The sequence below is a fragment of the Epinephelus fuscoguttatus genome, linkage group LG17 (genome assembly GCF_011397635.1).
Source record: "Epinephelus fuscoguttatus linkage group LG17, E.fuscoguttatus.final_Chr_v1".
In the NCBI taxonomy this organism is placed as follows: domain Eukaryota; kingdom Metazoa; phylum Chordata; class Actinopteri; order Perciformes; family Serranidae; genus Epinephelus; species Epinephelus fuscoguttatus.
Genome location: NC_064768.1, coordinates 31900327 through 31914751, shown reverse-complemented (window position 1 = coordinate 31914751; position 14425 = coordinate 31900327). Strand labels below are relative to the sequence as shown.

General features: G+C 42.6%; 1 protein-coding gene across 1 annotated transcript; it reads left to right on the top strand.

The window, feature by feature from the left end:
* The first annotated feature begins 852 nt into the window (after window positions 1-852).
* LOC125905098 (tissue alpha-L-fucosidase-like) lies at window positions 853-5344 on the top strand. The gene is made up of 8 exons (XM_049602929.1): window positions 853-1366; window positions 1445-1579; window positions 1919-2056; window positions 2202-2307; window positions 2603-2803; window positions 3047-3237; window positions 4475-4574; window positions 4731-5344. Exons 1-8 carry the CDS (start codon window positions 1026-1028, stop codon window positions 4863-4865), a joined length of 1347 nt encoding a protein of 448 aa, XP_049458886.1. The 5' UTR covers window positions 853-1025; the 3' UTR covers window positions 4866-5344.
* Window positions 5345-14425: the final 9081 nt, after the last annotated feature.

Sequence of the window (14425 nt, the reverse complement as noted above, 5' to 3'; positions counted from 1 at the left end):
CGGATAGTCCTTGATCACATACATTTACATCTGGTATTAATATGTGTTTCTGGTGTCCACATCCAGATCCGTTTGCTATCCGATCACGCTCCGTCCCGCTGACATCACATCCTCCTCTTCTTCTCCAGCAGCAGACTACAACATCATATCCTGTTCGTCGCAATAACAACACTTTTGTCGGACTAAATGGAGAGCAGACACTTCATCTTGTCGTAACTCCATCCTCGGCTATCATCCACGTTTTCTTTTTCTTGGCAGTCTACAACTACCCGTTGAGTGTTGTTGTCTTCTCCTCCTTCTTCCTGTGTCCAGCTGGCGCACCTCGCTTACGTATTTTCGCCCAGGGAGTTGTTGCATGTGGATTGGAGACACATTTGCATTTACACTTGTGTTCGATGTGGTCACAATGCGTCCCTGACTGCCTTCAGAAGCGGTTTGGCAAACAAACAATCCGTCCTCAATGTGTGTTGGTTCACCTTTCATGAGGTCAAGAGCAATCTGATTGCAATCTGATCACAAAAAATGCCTGTTAGTGCAGGGTGTAAATGGGGTATATGAGGTGGGCCGGATTGGACCGGATTGGACCCTTTGGCAGACCGGTTCTGGCCCCCGGGCCATATGTTTGACACCTCTGATTTAGACCTTCATGTGGGCTGCTTAAAGTTCACAATAACAGGTAACTAAATAAATATATGAGGAAATTATTCTGGGGGGAGAGGATTTAATAATTCATTTAAATAAAAATTTAAGAAATATCCCCTTGTATATTTTACATGAATAAATTTCATGCCTCATGCAATGTGTATTTGTTAAATAAAGTTGTAATTTACAAAAAAAACACGAGATGGTCACGTGATAATCCATGTGTCATATGATGGGAAACAACACTGAAGGGTCACAACAAAAAAGTAAAATCCCTGTCTAATGCAGTGAAACCATTTTATATCACCGGAGTCTGGCTGACCAGTCTCTAGCATTTAGCTTCCTGTTAGCATTTAGCATCGAGCTAACCTGCTGGAGGAGCCATGATACCCGCGCTGCTTCTTCTCCTCGCTGTGGTTTCCCACTCGGCGGCTCGGTACACTCCGGACTGGACCAGTCTGGACGCCAGGCCGCTTCCTTCGTGGTACGACGAGTCCAAAGTGGGGATATTTATCCACTGGGGCGTGTTTTCTGTCCCCGGGTTTGGCAGCGAGTGGTTCTGGTGGCACTGGCAGGGACAGCAGCCTCCGGACCCGAAGTGTGTGAGCTACATGACAAAGAACTACCCGCCTGGGTTCAGCTACCCGGAGTTTGCGCCCCAGTTTCACGCTCAGTTCTTCAACCCGGAGGACTGGGCGGACATATTCAAGGCTTCCGGTGCAAAGTGAGTGCACTGAACATGTTGTTGACCTGCATCTGCTCTGATTTACTGTGTGTCATTTCCACTTTATATGTATTGCAGGTATGTCGTCCTGACTGCCAAACACCACGAAGGGTTCACTAACTGGGGCTCTCCCAACTCCTGGAACTGGAATTCAGTGGATACTGGTCCTCACAGGGACCTGGTGGGAGACCTGGGGGAGGCAGTGCGCAACAGGTGGGTCATCAAGTGTTACAAAGCTCAGGGAAAGTGTTTATAGCTGATAGGAAAGTGCTGACATGAGCATACCAAGACCAAAACTTTAACTGCTGTGACCCTACTTTCCTCTGACATCGGTGAATTGGTCTGTTGGTCAGCAGTGTGGTGTATTACCAGCCTGACATTTGCTGAAGACATGGTAGAGGTGGTTTACAGTCAGGTGTAAAGAGTGAGTTTAGGTATCAGTACTGTGAGAGAAAACCTGGGTTTCATTAGTTTTAATGCCTGAATTTTAGTTTGCAGTCTTATGGCTTCTGATTGTCAATGATAGTCTGTCTTTTTTATTTCCTCGTTTAGGTCATTGCACTACGGACTCTACAACTCCCTATATGAGTGGTTCCACCCTCTCTACCTGATTGACAAGAAGAATGGATTTAAAACACAGGAGTTTGTGATGCATAAACTGCTACCAGAGCTGTATAACATGGTTGTAAGGTCTGTAACTCTTATATTACCTCATCAGCTGATTGCAGTTGAAACGTGTTTATTGTGTGTAATACTGATAATAAAGTCAGGCTTGCTATATTGATATATGCAGCCTGCAGTGTGTTTAAACTTGTGCCTTCTTGTTGTTCTGCAGGTACAGACCTGAGGTCATCTGGTCCGATGGGGACTGGGAAGCACCTGACACCTACTGGAACTCCACCGAATTCCTGGCGTGGCTCTACAATGACAGCCCTGTCAAAGTGAGTGTTTTCATAACAAGGAGGTGTAACTGAACTGTGCAAGAATGCTGGACATTGAGTTGCGATGGGCATTTTAAGTAATTTCCATATTCGAGTACAGAAACTAAAGAAAGTATGATGTAAGAATAGGGTGCAGAATGAACCCTCTTGTGAAATGTGAGCAGAGGTTAAGCTGAGAACACACTCAATATGAAGTGCATCAAGTGCCGCCCCAGCTCCTGTATGCAGCGCCAACAGAAGACTGCACAATTCAATTCAACTATTACATGTACTAACCACAACTTCCTTGCCTTAGGATACTATTGTGACCAATGACAGATGGGGAGCTGGCTGCGCCTGTAAACATGGTGGCTACTATAACTGCGAAGACAAATACACTCCAGGCCAGCTGCCCAAGCACAAATGGGAGAAGTGCACATCTGTGGACACGTTTTCCTGGGGTTATCGTCGAAACATGAAGATGAGCGAACTGATGGACTTACCCTCGATCATAGAGGTGAGGATATGTGATTGTATCATTTTATAACTGATCACCAAATCTGTAATAATAGCAAGGCTGGTTCCGCTTTCTGTTGTTTATAGAATAGAGGTCATGTCTGTTCTTGTGCACAGCTGTCACAGATTTTTATGGCTCATTTTTCACTGCTTCAAAATGTATATAAGAATAACACTGATCAGTGAGGTGTCTCTGTCCACTGACTGGTTGTCCTCCTCCTCCTCCTCATGCCTCTTGTCACAGGATCTGGTTCGCACTGTGGCCCTGGGAGGTAACTACCTCCTGAATGTGGGTCCCACACCTGATGGCATGATCCCAGCAGTGTTTGAGGAAAGACTCAGAGGTGTCGGAGCCTGGCTAGAAATCAACGGGGAGGCCATCTACGCTTCCAAACCCTGGAGGGTCCAGACCGAGAACACCACTGTGCCAGTCTGGTAAGAAGACACTTTGCAGTTGATTTGAATTGCAGAGATATGTGAAATCATCGTCATCTTCAACTGGAACTGTAGCATTTAAAGATGTGTAGTTGAACACCGGTGGTCTGACCTGTCTGACGTTTCTGTGGTGCTTTTTCTATGTAGTGTGTACTGCAGATGACTCTTAAACACAATCATCAGCCCCTTAGCATTACCAGCATCGACCAACAGGGGTCCCACAGGTCCTGAAAAAGTCTTAGAAGGCATTAAAGCTATTGATCTAAAAATAAGGCTTTAATTAGTACTAAATGTCTCAAATGTTAAAAATACTAAGACATGGGAAGTCAGATTGTATGAATTGTTTTTAATTCTGACTGGCATTTTAAAGTCTTAAATTTAACTTGCCTTTAGCTGCAGGAACTCTAAACTAATCTGACTCACTGACCTGCTTTGCACCTCAACAACTCAGTGATGATGTAGCTGGCCATGCTTGTCCATTCACTTACTTTGCTACTCATAGTGTAAACATACCGTAATACATTTAAACAACACTGATTATAAAATTATAGTGTCTGTGTTTCAACCTACCTGACCCTTATTTGAAAAACACAGTGTAGCCTCACCTGCCTCAGTGGTCAACAGTTACGTTAAGTAGCCTACAATACCTTATGCTTCACACAAAGTCGGCCATGTGGACCAGGCTACCAGATTTTCCCAAATCCTGTCACTGTTCGGCCCTCATCTTCTCGACTGGCACTAGCTGTTGTTTGTCTGTCCCGGATCTCCTCGCTTTTCAGACGCTGAATTCAGAGCTGTCTTTGAGCTTTGCTTTTCGCAGATGGAAACACCCTTCTCCACTCTTTTATTGTTATCAAGCACCCCCACAAACAAGAAGACTGAACCATTTTCTTCTAATATCTCAGCTGTTCCTCGCCCCCATTTCCTCAGCGCTGTTAAATTGTATGTATGTGACACAGGTTGTGATTCAGTTTGTAGAGGACAAAGGTAGACTGAAAACAGTGTTTATACACTCAATTTTAAGTTTGATTCGTTAGGCCAAATCCCACTTAAGTTAAGAATAACATTTGCTATGATCATGTTGAAGTGGTCAACTCACTGACTGAAAGGCATTTGGGGGTATTTTGTCTTTATTTGGATGCAACAGTAGAGTTACATACAGGAAATGCGGGGACAGCCACCACTGGATGCCCTGAAACTGAGATCATTTATGCAGCTATTGTCTCCATTTTTTTAGGTATACATCTAAAGGAGGTGCTGTGTATGCCACCATAACAACCAAACCCCCCAAGCTCACATTGCAGCTATTGGGACCCAAAACCTCAGCACTCACTAAGGTAAAGAGACTGAGACAGTGTTGTCTAGTTTGTTTTTCAGGTTATAAAAACTCCAAAGTTAAGCTCTGACAATAAGAAATATAACTTTGTTAAATACAGCAATTACTCATACATGAAATATAAGGAACTAAATCACTGACCTTGTCCCATGTCCAGGTGAACTTGCTGGGGAACCCAAATCCACTCCCCTGGGCCCCGGTCCAACCCGATGCTGGCCTTACTGTCCTCCTGCCTGAGCTGCCGTATTCCCCCGGTCAGGCCTGGACACTCAAACTGGTCGGTGTCCTGTGAGCCTTAAACCCCAGAAGTGTTCAGCATCTTAAAGGCTGAATATCAAGAACTGCTTCATCTCAGGTTATGATTATGGTCGTAGGATTAAGGGGAAACTTGTGCACTTTGGTTGAAGTGACAGCGCTTGTGTAACGGATTTGTATACGCGCCAAATGAAAGAATGGAACACTCCTCTTCAATGATTCCTTTGTGGCTCAGATGACTAAAGATTTAATATGTCACTGCCTCTTGATTATGTTCTTTTTTTATTAATAACTGATTGAATGATTATGACTGAACATTGGAATCTTCTGTTGAGCTTGTGAAGATTTCCTGGCAGCTTATCAGCTGTCTAATTGCTGTGTCAGAAATGATTCACTTCTTCAAGTGGTTTGTTGGAGAATGAACAGTTTACATACAAAAGCTGTTTTTTTATTTGTTTACTGTATGATGCTTTTAAAATGGCTGAATAAAAGATGATTTACGGTAATTTTTCTGACGAATGGTGGGGTTGTGGCATACTAATAAATTAGGGATCTGGGGAAAGTTTGGTACATGGTTCAAACTTTAAAGATATTAAAATAGTGTTTCTTGTAGAGCCTTTAGTTTTAAAACACTGGAATCCCTTAGAGTAAGGTCGAGAAGTTGCCTTACTATGTGTCTAATGGCACTTTAAGCACCCTTCACATCTTAAAACTTCAGGAACTTGATGTTCCTTGCTGCCATGTTGTGTTGTACTCAGACACAATTACCTCCTCTAAAAACTCAAATCGTATCCCTCTGTAGTCCCTGACAAGATGTTCAAACCTCTAAAGTGCTTTTTACACTAAGTATGAGTGAATCACTTCTTTTTTTTTTTACACTAGGTAGTACAGTTATGACTGGGAACAAGATGACATGGGTACTTCTAGATGACTGTTTGGATGCTCTGTGCCGCACTTGTTAGCGCCTTTAATTTCAGCTTCAGTGCCTCAGGACGCCATTACTCATTCACCTCCCGCACTTTTATATTTTACTAACTCCCGACCTTTGCTTGTAACCTGTTTCTCGTACCCTGAGGCTACTGCTGCATGCTCTTAAATCTCAGCGGGACACTTTATATTCAGTAGCAGCGGCCTTTATTTGTGAGCACAGTTCTTTACGGCTATCGTGTGAAGGGACAAAAATATCCCCTCGAATTGTCAGTGTGAGTTTAGACCTGACTGGGAAGAGTATACCCAGGGGGACTGTGTGTTTGACTCAGGATGCCAGTGCTAAATTGTTCCCTGTCCTCTCTTTTAACCTTCCTTAATGGGTGGATGTGCTCTGCTTTGGCATTTGCATTGCAAATTGCTACAGGCAGAGAGAGAGACGACGAAAACGGGGAAGAAAATGGAAATTCTCTAGGTAAAATCCTTTTCTTTGACCTCTGCTTTGCATTTTGGATGGATGCTGCCCAGGTGGGTATGTCTGCATTGCAAAGAAATGTCTACCTATGAAGTCATTTAGACTTTTGCTCTGTTTCAAATTACATTCTCATCATTGGGATGAGATAATGCCAGATTAGGACAGATTTAGAACTTAAAAGCAGTGGTTCTCAACCTCTTCTGTGAGGGACACCTTTTCTATCATTGTGTGAGTGACCACTGATTGTCATATTATAATAAGTGCATAGAACAGCTGATAAACTGTACAATTAAGCCAAAAAGTGAATATAATAACTGCAGGAAATTTACCCTCCAACCCTCCAATAAAAACATGAACGTAGTACTTTTATTTTGACTAACTGCTAGAACACGACTCATAGATGCAAGTTTGTCTTTGGTAAAGTAAGTGTGGAGATATGCAACCTCAAAAGCAACGGGAAGACATAAAACATAAAGAAGATGAAGCAGCATGACATTTTCTCCTAAACTGAAAGAGAAAAGGCACAAATTGTTGCATAACTCCAACATTTTTCAGTGAAGGACATCATCATGCACATAACTGTACATATTTCCTATGTTTGCTTTTATTCTTTTCTTGTTGTTACAGCTGCCACTCTCTCCACCTTCATTGTGTGTGTATATAAGCCTATTTTTTTCCTCTGTCTGCCAAGCTGCCTGCACAGACCGTGGACCCAGAAGCTCCACCCCCTCTGTCCTGATTGGTGTGGCCTCCAGCGCTCCTGACCGCCCAGTCCACAGCTCACCTGGGTTCCTGATTGGCGTGGCACCAGTGCAGTAGGCCAATCCCAGCCGCCCAATTAAGTCCAGCATCTACAAAAACCCTGCCAGCCTGTCAGTCCAGTGGCTGTTAGTGGCAGGTCACTGTTTTGTTGGGAGAATGTTGTGTTATGTTCTTAGAAAACCAACTTATAGCTTCTTGGTAGATCTTGTGAACTCTTAAAACCTTTAAGTGTGGCCAGATTTTAGAGCTTGTTCAAGGACTTTTGACAAATTCCATGTTTTCCTCCACACACTGATGATTCTCTGTATTAAGCCTAGTTCACATTACACAATTGTCACCCTGATTTTGCGTCGCGGAGATTATCGTAATCTTTTGAGTGTTCATACCTGGCGACGTGTGTTTCGGTCAGCGGGAGTCTCGCCAACTGCGTTACGACCTATGTGTTCACACCACAAGATTTCTCCACCGAGCCCTCGCTGACAGAGCCCCAGATAACGCAGTGACATCACCAAACTTGGAGACGAAACATCGTAAAGGCATGGATATTCTTTATTATCCTGGGTCCAAACACAACGCGCTCGCCGTGATCCTGTGGACGCCGCCATTGTTATTGTTGCATGCCAGCCAGCTTGTCAGTGTTGCCAGATCTTGGGAGAGAAACAACCAGGGCTATGGAAACAAGCCCAGAAGAAGCGACTGCAGTCCGACGTACTATCATGCGTTTAAATAACTTATTAGACGAATATATATAGCCTAGAGATAGGTGACGTTTAGAAACAAGCCCAAAGTTGGGGCGCTGGTGGCTTGGTGGTGGAGCGGGCACCCTATGTATAGGGCTGTTGCCACAGCAGCCCGGGTTTGACTCCAGCCTGTGGCCCTATGCTGCATGTCACTCCCTCTCTCTCTCCCCCTTTCACACCTGTCTGTCCTGTCCATTAAAGGCTAAAAAGCCTCAAAAATATCTTAAAAAAAAGAAAAAGAAACAAGCCCAAAGTTGCGGCTTATAAGCAGATCTGGCAAGTGGCAACTCTGCGGCTCGTCCTCCTCACATTTCTTCCGTCCTCCTGCGTGCTGACGTGGGACGTATCCCATCTTTCATTGGCTGATGCTCTTTGTCAGTCGTGTCAGACTTCTCCAGTTTTCTAGCATGCCAGATATCCAGTCCCAGTCACAGGGGAGGGGGCGACTTGCTCGTAGGCTTGTTCACACGCGAGGACTCGTCGTGGCAGACTATCTGCCGACTCACCTCCGACCCAAGGTGGCTCTCAAGATCCTCTGCGACGTCAAAATCGCGGTGAAAATCGTGTAATGTGAACTTTAGCGACAGCTTTAGAGACACTAGGTGCAGGAGTGCTGTTTTTGTTGTTTGGTTTTACAGTTAGATTAGGTAGTCAGAATTTGTTTTCCTTTTATTTTTGATTAGTCAGATTGTAAGCTTCATAGCTCCAAGAGAGTCAGTTAAGTATTTATGATTCTGATAAAAAATTTTTTTTACCAGAATGCAGGAAATGAAGTGTTGACCTATGCTCTCGGTCATAAGAGTGACTATAGTCTACAACTAGAATTCGGGTCTTAATCATATCTAACTATCCAAATCTTTTCATAAGGAGTTCCTTTCACTGCTTAAATCATTTAACAGAGTCAGAAAAAGAACACAAAAGAAGGACACAGGAGACACAGCACCCTCATTTAACTCGCTAAAATAGCTTTATAATAATCATATTAATAGTAATAATATTAGCCATTAGAAAATGTTTTGACAACGTTGACAGTGTTACATTCTGTGTTGGGGTAAACCACGTCACAGTGTGCCATCTCTCTGGGCTTCAGCGCTATCAGACGTGCTCCTTTGACACATCTAGATCCATAAAACATACAAGATCAAGAAATAAATTTGTATGTACAAAATGAGAACCACAACACCACAAACAGAATCATGATTTACACTTCACTGTGCGACACCCTCCACTGCCGTCCAGCACATCATCAGACTGCATCTCCCTCTCGTCTCCGTGGTGTTCTCATGCATCTTGTGTATCCACTGGTGGCTTTATGAAACAAAGTTCATGTCTTATGGCATCGCTATTGCTATATGCTCCAGTCAAATGTTTGTATAGGAGAAAAAACAAAAGCATTTAATGTTTGTATGTACAATATGCTGTCTTGGCACTGAATCAAACGTGTATAAAATAAGAGAACTCAAGATAAAGCTGAGCTTGAAGACAGAAAAGCTCGCTGTATCAAACCCGTTTGATTAAAAATCATGGTGTTCAGTGAGAAATACATGAAAGAGGAGGAGGCGTGGAGAGAGTAGACAACGAGGGGCTATTTAGTTTTTGCTACATTATAGAGTAGAATACAGAGAGAGTGGAGAGTCTGTATCAGTTTGAAGTCCATGTTGTTTTCCTCCTCTGGCAGAACCAAGAGTTCAGAGTGGAATAAATGCACATGGAGAAAGAAGGTCTCATGTTTGGATCTTCCGTTCAGTCCATCTGTTCAACGCTGACTGTCCTCTTGTGATCTCTCACTCCTCGTTGGGGTGTCCATCATTGATCCCAGAGAAAAATGTCTTCCCAGAGTTAATGTCACTTTGCTTTACTTGTACTCCGTCTCCTTAGTAGCAGCGATTTAAGACTTCTCATCATAGATTCAACTATTTTTTCTGTTATTGTACACAAGACTCGCCCTTGAATACAGAACAATGTTTACCCATAGCTATAATCGACAACACCATTTATAATAATGCGAGTGATGGCAATAATTAATTCTTTCAATGACAATAATCATACTAATAATAATCATATTGTAATAACAATATATGTAATAGTGAGAATAGCAATGTCCATTGGCAACAGGTATTTACATTTCTTTGTAAACGTGAGGGTGGCAGGGTATTATTTTTTGTTAATTACACAGTAATTGCTCAGTTGTCTCTGACCCACATGGTTACCTGTGTGTATACTGTAAAGCAACATTACAGTTTGAATACACGCGCTCACACACACACACACATACATACAAACACAGTTACACCTCAGTGCTAAAGGCACATTGGAGTTTCAGTTAAATATCATCTGGGGTGTGAGCTGCTCTGGAGGCAGACCTTATTTTGATACAGTTCATGGCTGCCATTTTATTAGCAATACCTACTAATCCATTTACATTCTGTAATGACCTTTCAAAGTAGCAGTTTTCAGTGTAAGTGGCGGGGTCCGCCACCAGACGGAAAGTTAACATGAAACTATGCATTGGCGCACACAGCGTTATCTTATCAACATTCTTGGAACCCATCGGCTGTAATCGGTGTCTGACTTCCGGCAGACAGCGATACAGCCTCTGGGGACAGACCCACAATTTTTTGGCATTCTGGTTTGATTTGAGCGGAGGAGATGAATTTCCGTTTCCGACTTCCATTTATATATAAGTAAATATGCTGAACCACTGCGATGGATTCAGAGTTTGCAGTGATGCCAATTATGTTCCGCCTCGTTAGCTCACCGCACGGAGCGTTTAACCTGGCAACAACTGCAGCTTGCTCAAATGTGATTGGTCAATATCACACGAACTACAAACAGCCTACAACCGGAAACCAGGGCTCTTCCGCTCTTCTTCCGGAGGCAAGAGCTCCGGGGTTTGCCTACAGACTCTACATTCACTGAATGTAGAGTGTTTATATAGAGACTACCTTATCAATAATGATATCAACCTCGTTGTTTTGATCGTTTCGCTTGAATTTCATTGCTAGGTGACAGCTTGGGCCTATGTTTACTTCCTGTCAGCTAATGTCATTCACATACGCTGGAAGACATTCCAACAGGAAATACAAAATATTTATGTTGTCAAGTCTGAAATGGTCTCATTAAGTTACTGCAAATGCTATCCCCAAATTTCCTATTGTTGCTAGTTAAAAGCTTTCAATTGCTAAAACACAGGGTAACTGGGATTGTTCTCTAAACCAGTGGTTCCCAACTGGTCCAGATCTCTGCTCAGTCATTAGTTCAAGGTCCACTCGGTTGAATATATTTAGTGTTATACATGAGTTTGACCATGTCGTCAAGCTAGTTTGGGGTCCCTGTCAGGTAGCCATCTGTTAGACACTCACTCTACAGCAGGAAATGGTACTTCAAAATAAAAGCCTTGTGCCGGAAATTCAATGTACTTAAAAAATAAAGTGTGTTTTTTACAAACTCAGTCCATTTAGAATGGACCCGGGACCCACAATTTGGGACCAGTGCTCTACACAAATGCCTCTACAAAACAAGACATGGAAATTTTCTCCATTTTTTGACAGTGGATCAGTTTTAAATATTGTAGGGAGTGATCGAACAAGAAATAGCAGCCAAAGCTCACAGCTCGTGTTACGTAGCGAGACAAAATAGGTCCTTGGCTTCTCCCACTGAGATTTAACTCAACCAGTAACTTTACTTTTTCCTCCAGAGCAGCTCTGCCTCTCAGAAATATCTGCATAACTAAAACTCAAATCTGCTGCTACAGCATCCCTCCTGCTCCCCTTTGTTGCAGATGCACAGTATACAGCCCACACACACTGGCTACAATTGAGCTCTCGCCTCAACCACTTCTTTCACTGCCTGTGATTCAGCCCCTCTCGAGTTTCGGAAAAAAATGGCTACAAGAGAATCTGGGCTCAAATGATCTCCCCTTTCATTCAGAGAATATGGACAACATTCCTGCGGGACTGATCTGGTCCTGTATTATCAGGGTCCGTCGGTTGTGTGGTGTTAGAGAATCCCCTGAGGACAGAGGCCTGGGTCGGGGTTGGAGACACTGCTGCTAGAAACTGAGGTACTCGGAGTTGACTTGTCCGTCTGGCTGTCCACAAGGGGTTTTTGCACTTCTAGAAAGAGGTGAAAGGGTTCGTATAGTAGTCTGTCTGGTGTGTTGGTGAGTGCTCAGATCATGTTTGTACAACTATACACCCAGGTGCTATTTATAGCTGAGGCTCCTGTATTTATACTGTGAAGATATCGCACAGATGGGTGGGTAAAATACTGAACAAAAAGCATGGAAGTCAAACCACCAAAAATGTGTTTGCAATGGACCTGTTTCAAGGCAAGGTGGCTGGCTAACACCTGTGATCAAAAGTATAGAGGAGAAAGTCAGCGAGAGTTGAAGAAGTAGTAGTTGCTACGGTGGATAACGATCCAACAAAGCCTCTTTGATTCCTGGTGTCCCTCAAGGACGTCTCGTAATGGAAAGACCTCGCCATCCCTCTGCGTGTAGGTTTGAGGATTGTGAGGGTGGAGTCAAGAGGCCTTCACAGTGGAGTAACAGTATAAAAGCAGGTATTTGTGCTTTGTTTGATGAGGGCTGTGTCAAACACCACTGAGATGTTGTCAAGTTTGAGGGTAACAGAGGAGAAGGATGAGGGGATAAAAGGGCTGCTCCGCAACCCACACTGCTGCAAATGAATTAAACATGAAGTCTGATTCTCAGCCCTTTTCTTCTCCATTTCCAGGGCAGCTTGTTTTACATGGAGGTTGTTAAATTGATCTGTTGAGATTCAAATCAAAAACATTGACTGCTGTTTCAAGGTTGCCAGTTTCATTGTCCTTCAAGGGTATCATCTTTGTACAAAGGCATGACTCATTGAAATAACGGCGTTGTAAAATCCTGTCAATTGTTTTCAATCACAAAAAAAGGTTCGTGAGCTACAAAATTTGCTTCGCTTTTATCAGTCAAAAACGAGATTCTGCTAAATTTTTCCAAAGGAGGTCGACAAAAAACATGCAGTATTAACATCAACAAAATCTGCCAGTCTCATGTGGGTATTGCACGTGAAAGTGAGGGAGACAAGGGGTGGTGTGTCAGTACAATAAAAACATTTTTTCAACAATAGTCTCTGTAGATTTTTATACTTTTCTATTTACATATCTTTCTATATATATATATACTGTAAACTGTGTTCAAAGGAAACCTCCACATATAGCTGGTTAGGCACATGTAGTTGGTTCTAAAGGGGGAATACAGGGAGGGGATACAGCAGTATATGTTGTTAGAACCACAGACAGATATACAGTAGGCCTACGGAGGATCATACTTGGCAAATAACACTCTTGCCAGTTATACCCTGTGAACCTGACCCAGCACTCACAAACTGAAGATAATAATCATTTGAAATTCTTTTTCACATGTACTGAGTCTGGATATGCCACACAGCTGTAGTATCACACAACGCTATAATCTATCATAATAATACTGTAGTATTTCACATTTGATATATGCTGTTTTTGTACATATATTGTACTCAATAGTCTCTACTAATCTAGAAATGTAGATTATATTATAAAATATACATCTCCCATTAAAATATCCCATTTAGCCAACACATTCCATCCAAATGTTAGAAAAGGGGGGAAAACAGATCATGCTTAAAGATTCTTATATTTTATGTCTTTAAAACAGCTGATTTGGACTTTTCATTGGGCTTCATCACGTCCCTTACGACACACAGCCCTTCACGTTCACACGACACGCACAAGCCGATATGCACCATCCATACCAAACAACTAAATTAGAAATATGTGTCCAGACATAAATAAATAAGACCCCTTCGAAGCTTTGTAAATCATGCTACACTTTGTTCCGCGGAAACACCAGATAGTATGATTTCAAGAAGTAAATAAATAAGAGGGGAGAGGAACACATAGTGCAACAAACATACAGTATAATTCCAGTCATAACTAGTGTTACTTAAAGGTACAGTGTGCAGGATGTAGAGGGATATATTAGCAGACATGGAATATAAAATGTTTTCTTTAGAATATAATCACCTGAAAATAAGAACTATTGTGTTTACGTTAAGTTAGAATGAGCCGTTTATATTTACATCAGGAGCGCCATGTTGCACCGCCATGTTTCAGTAGCCCAGAACAGACAGACTAAACACTGCCTCTAGATAAGCAATCCTTCAGTGACAAGCAGCGGCAGAAAAACAGATTTTTCTTAACGTGAAACTACCTTCCGTTTTTAGCATTTTTAATCACCTGGGCTGTTTGTTCTAGAGAGAGGGAACCTCTCTAAACCTAAACATCCTAAACGTCTGGATGTTATGTTAGACGGTGCTGGGCTAGCGGCCCGTCAGCGACGCACCAAACAACATCAGAGAAACACTGATTTGTAATGTGAAACTGCTTTATACAGTGTTTTTACTGGTTTCAATCACCTTGTCTGTCTGTTCTGGAGAGGATGAGACCTCCTAACCTCCTAAAAGATAAACACTGAGGGAATTCTAACCAGAAGGAGTTTCAGCTGGTTGCAATGTGCAGTCCTCACCACTAGATGCCACTAAATCCCCCTAAATCTTACACACTGCTCCTTTAATCTCATCATATTACCAGTTACACTATGAAGTTGCTTCTTTTCCATCATTTCACAACAGATGGTTTCCTCTCTTGATGACTCTTTGGACGGGC

What these genes read in the sequence shown, in the direction of transcription:
- LOC125905098 (XM_049602929.1), top strand. Translation starts at nt 1,026, where the DNA reads ATGATACCCGCGCTGCTTCTTCTCCTCGCTGTGGTTTCCCACTCGGCG. An exon ending in ACAATGACAGCCCTGTCAAA is followed by an intron (nt 2,308 to 2,602) that starts GTGAGTGTTTTC and finishes TCCTTGCCTTAG; the next exon opens with GATACTATTGTGACCAATGA. An exon ending in AAACCTCAGCACTCACTAAG is followed by an intron (nt 4,575 to 4,730) that starts GTAAAGAGACTG and finishes TCCCATGTCCAG; the next exon opens with GTGAACTTGCTGGGGAACCC.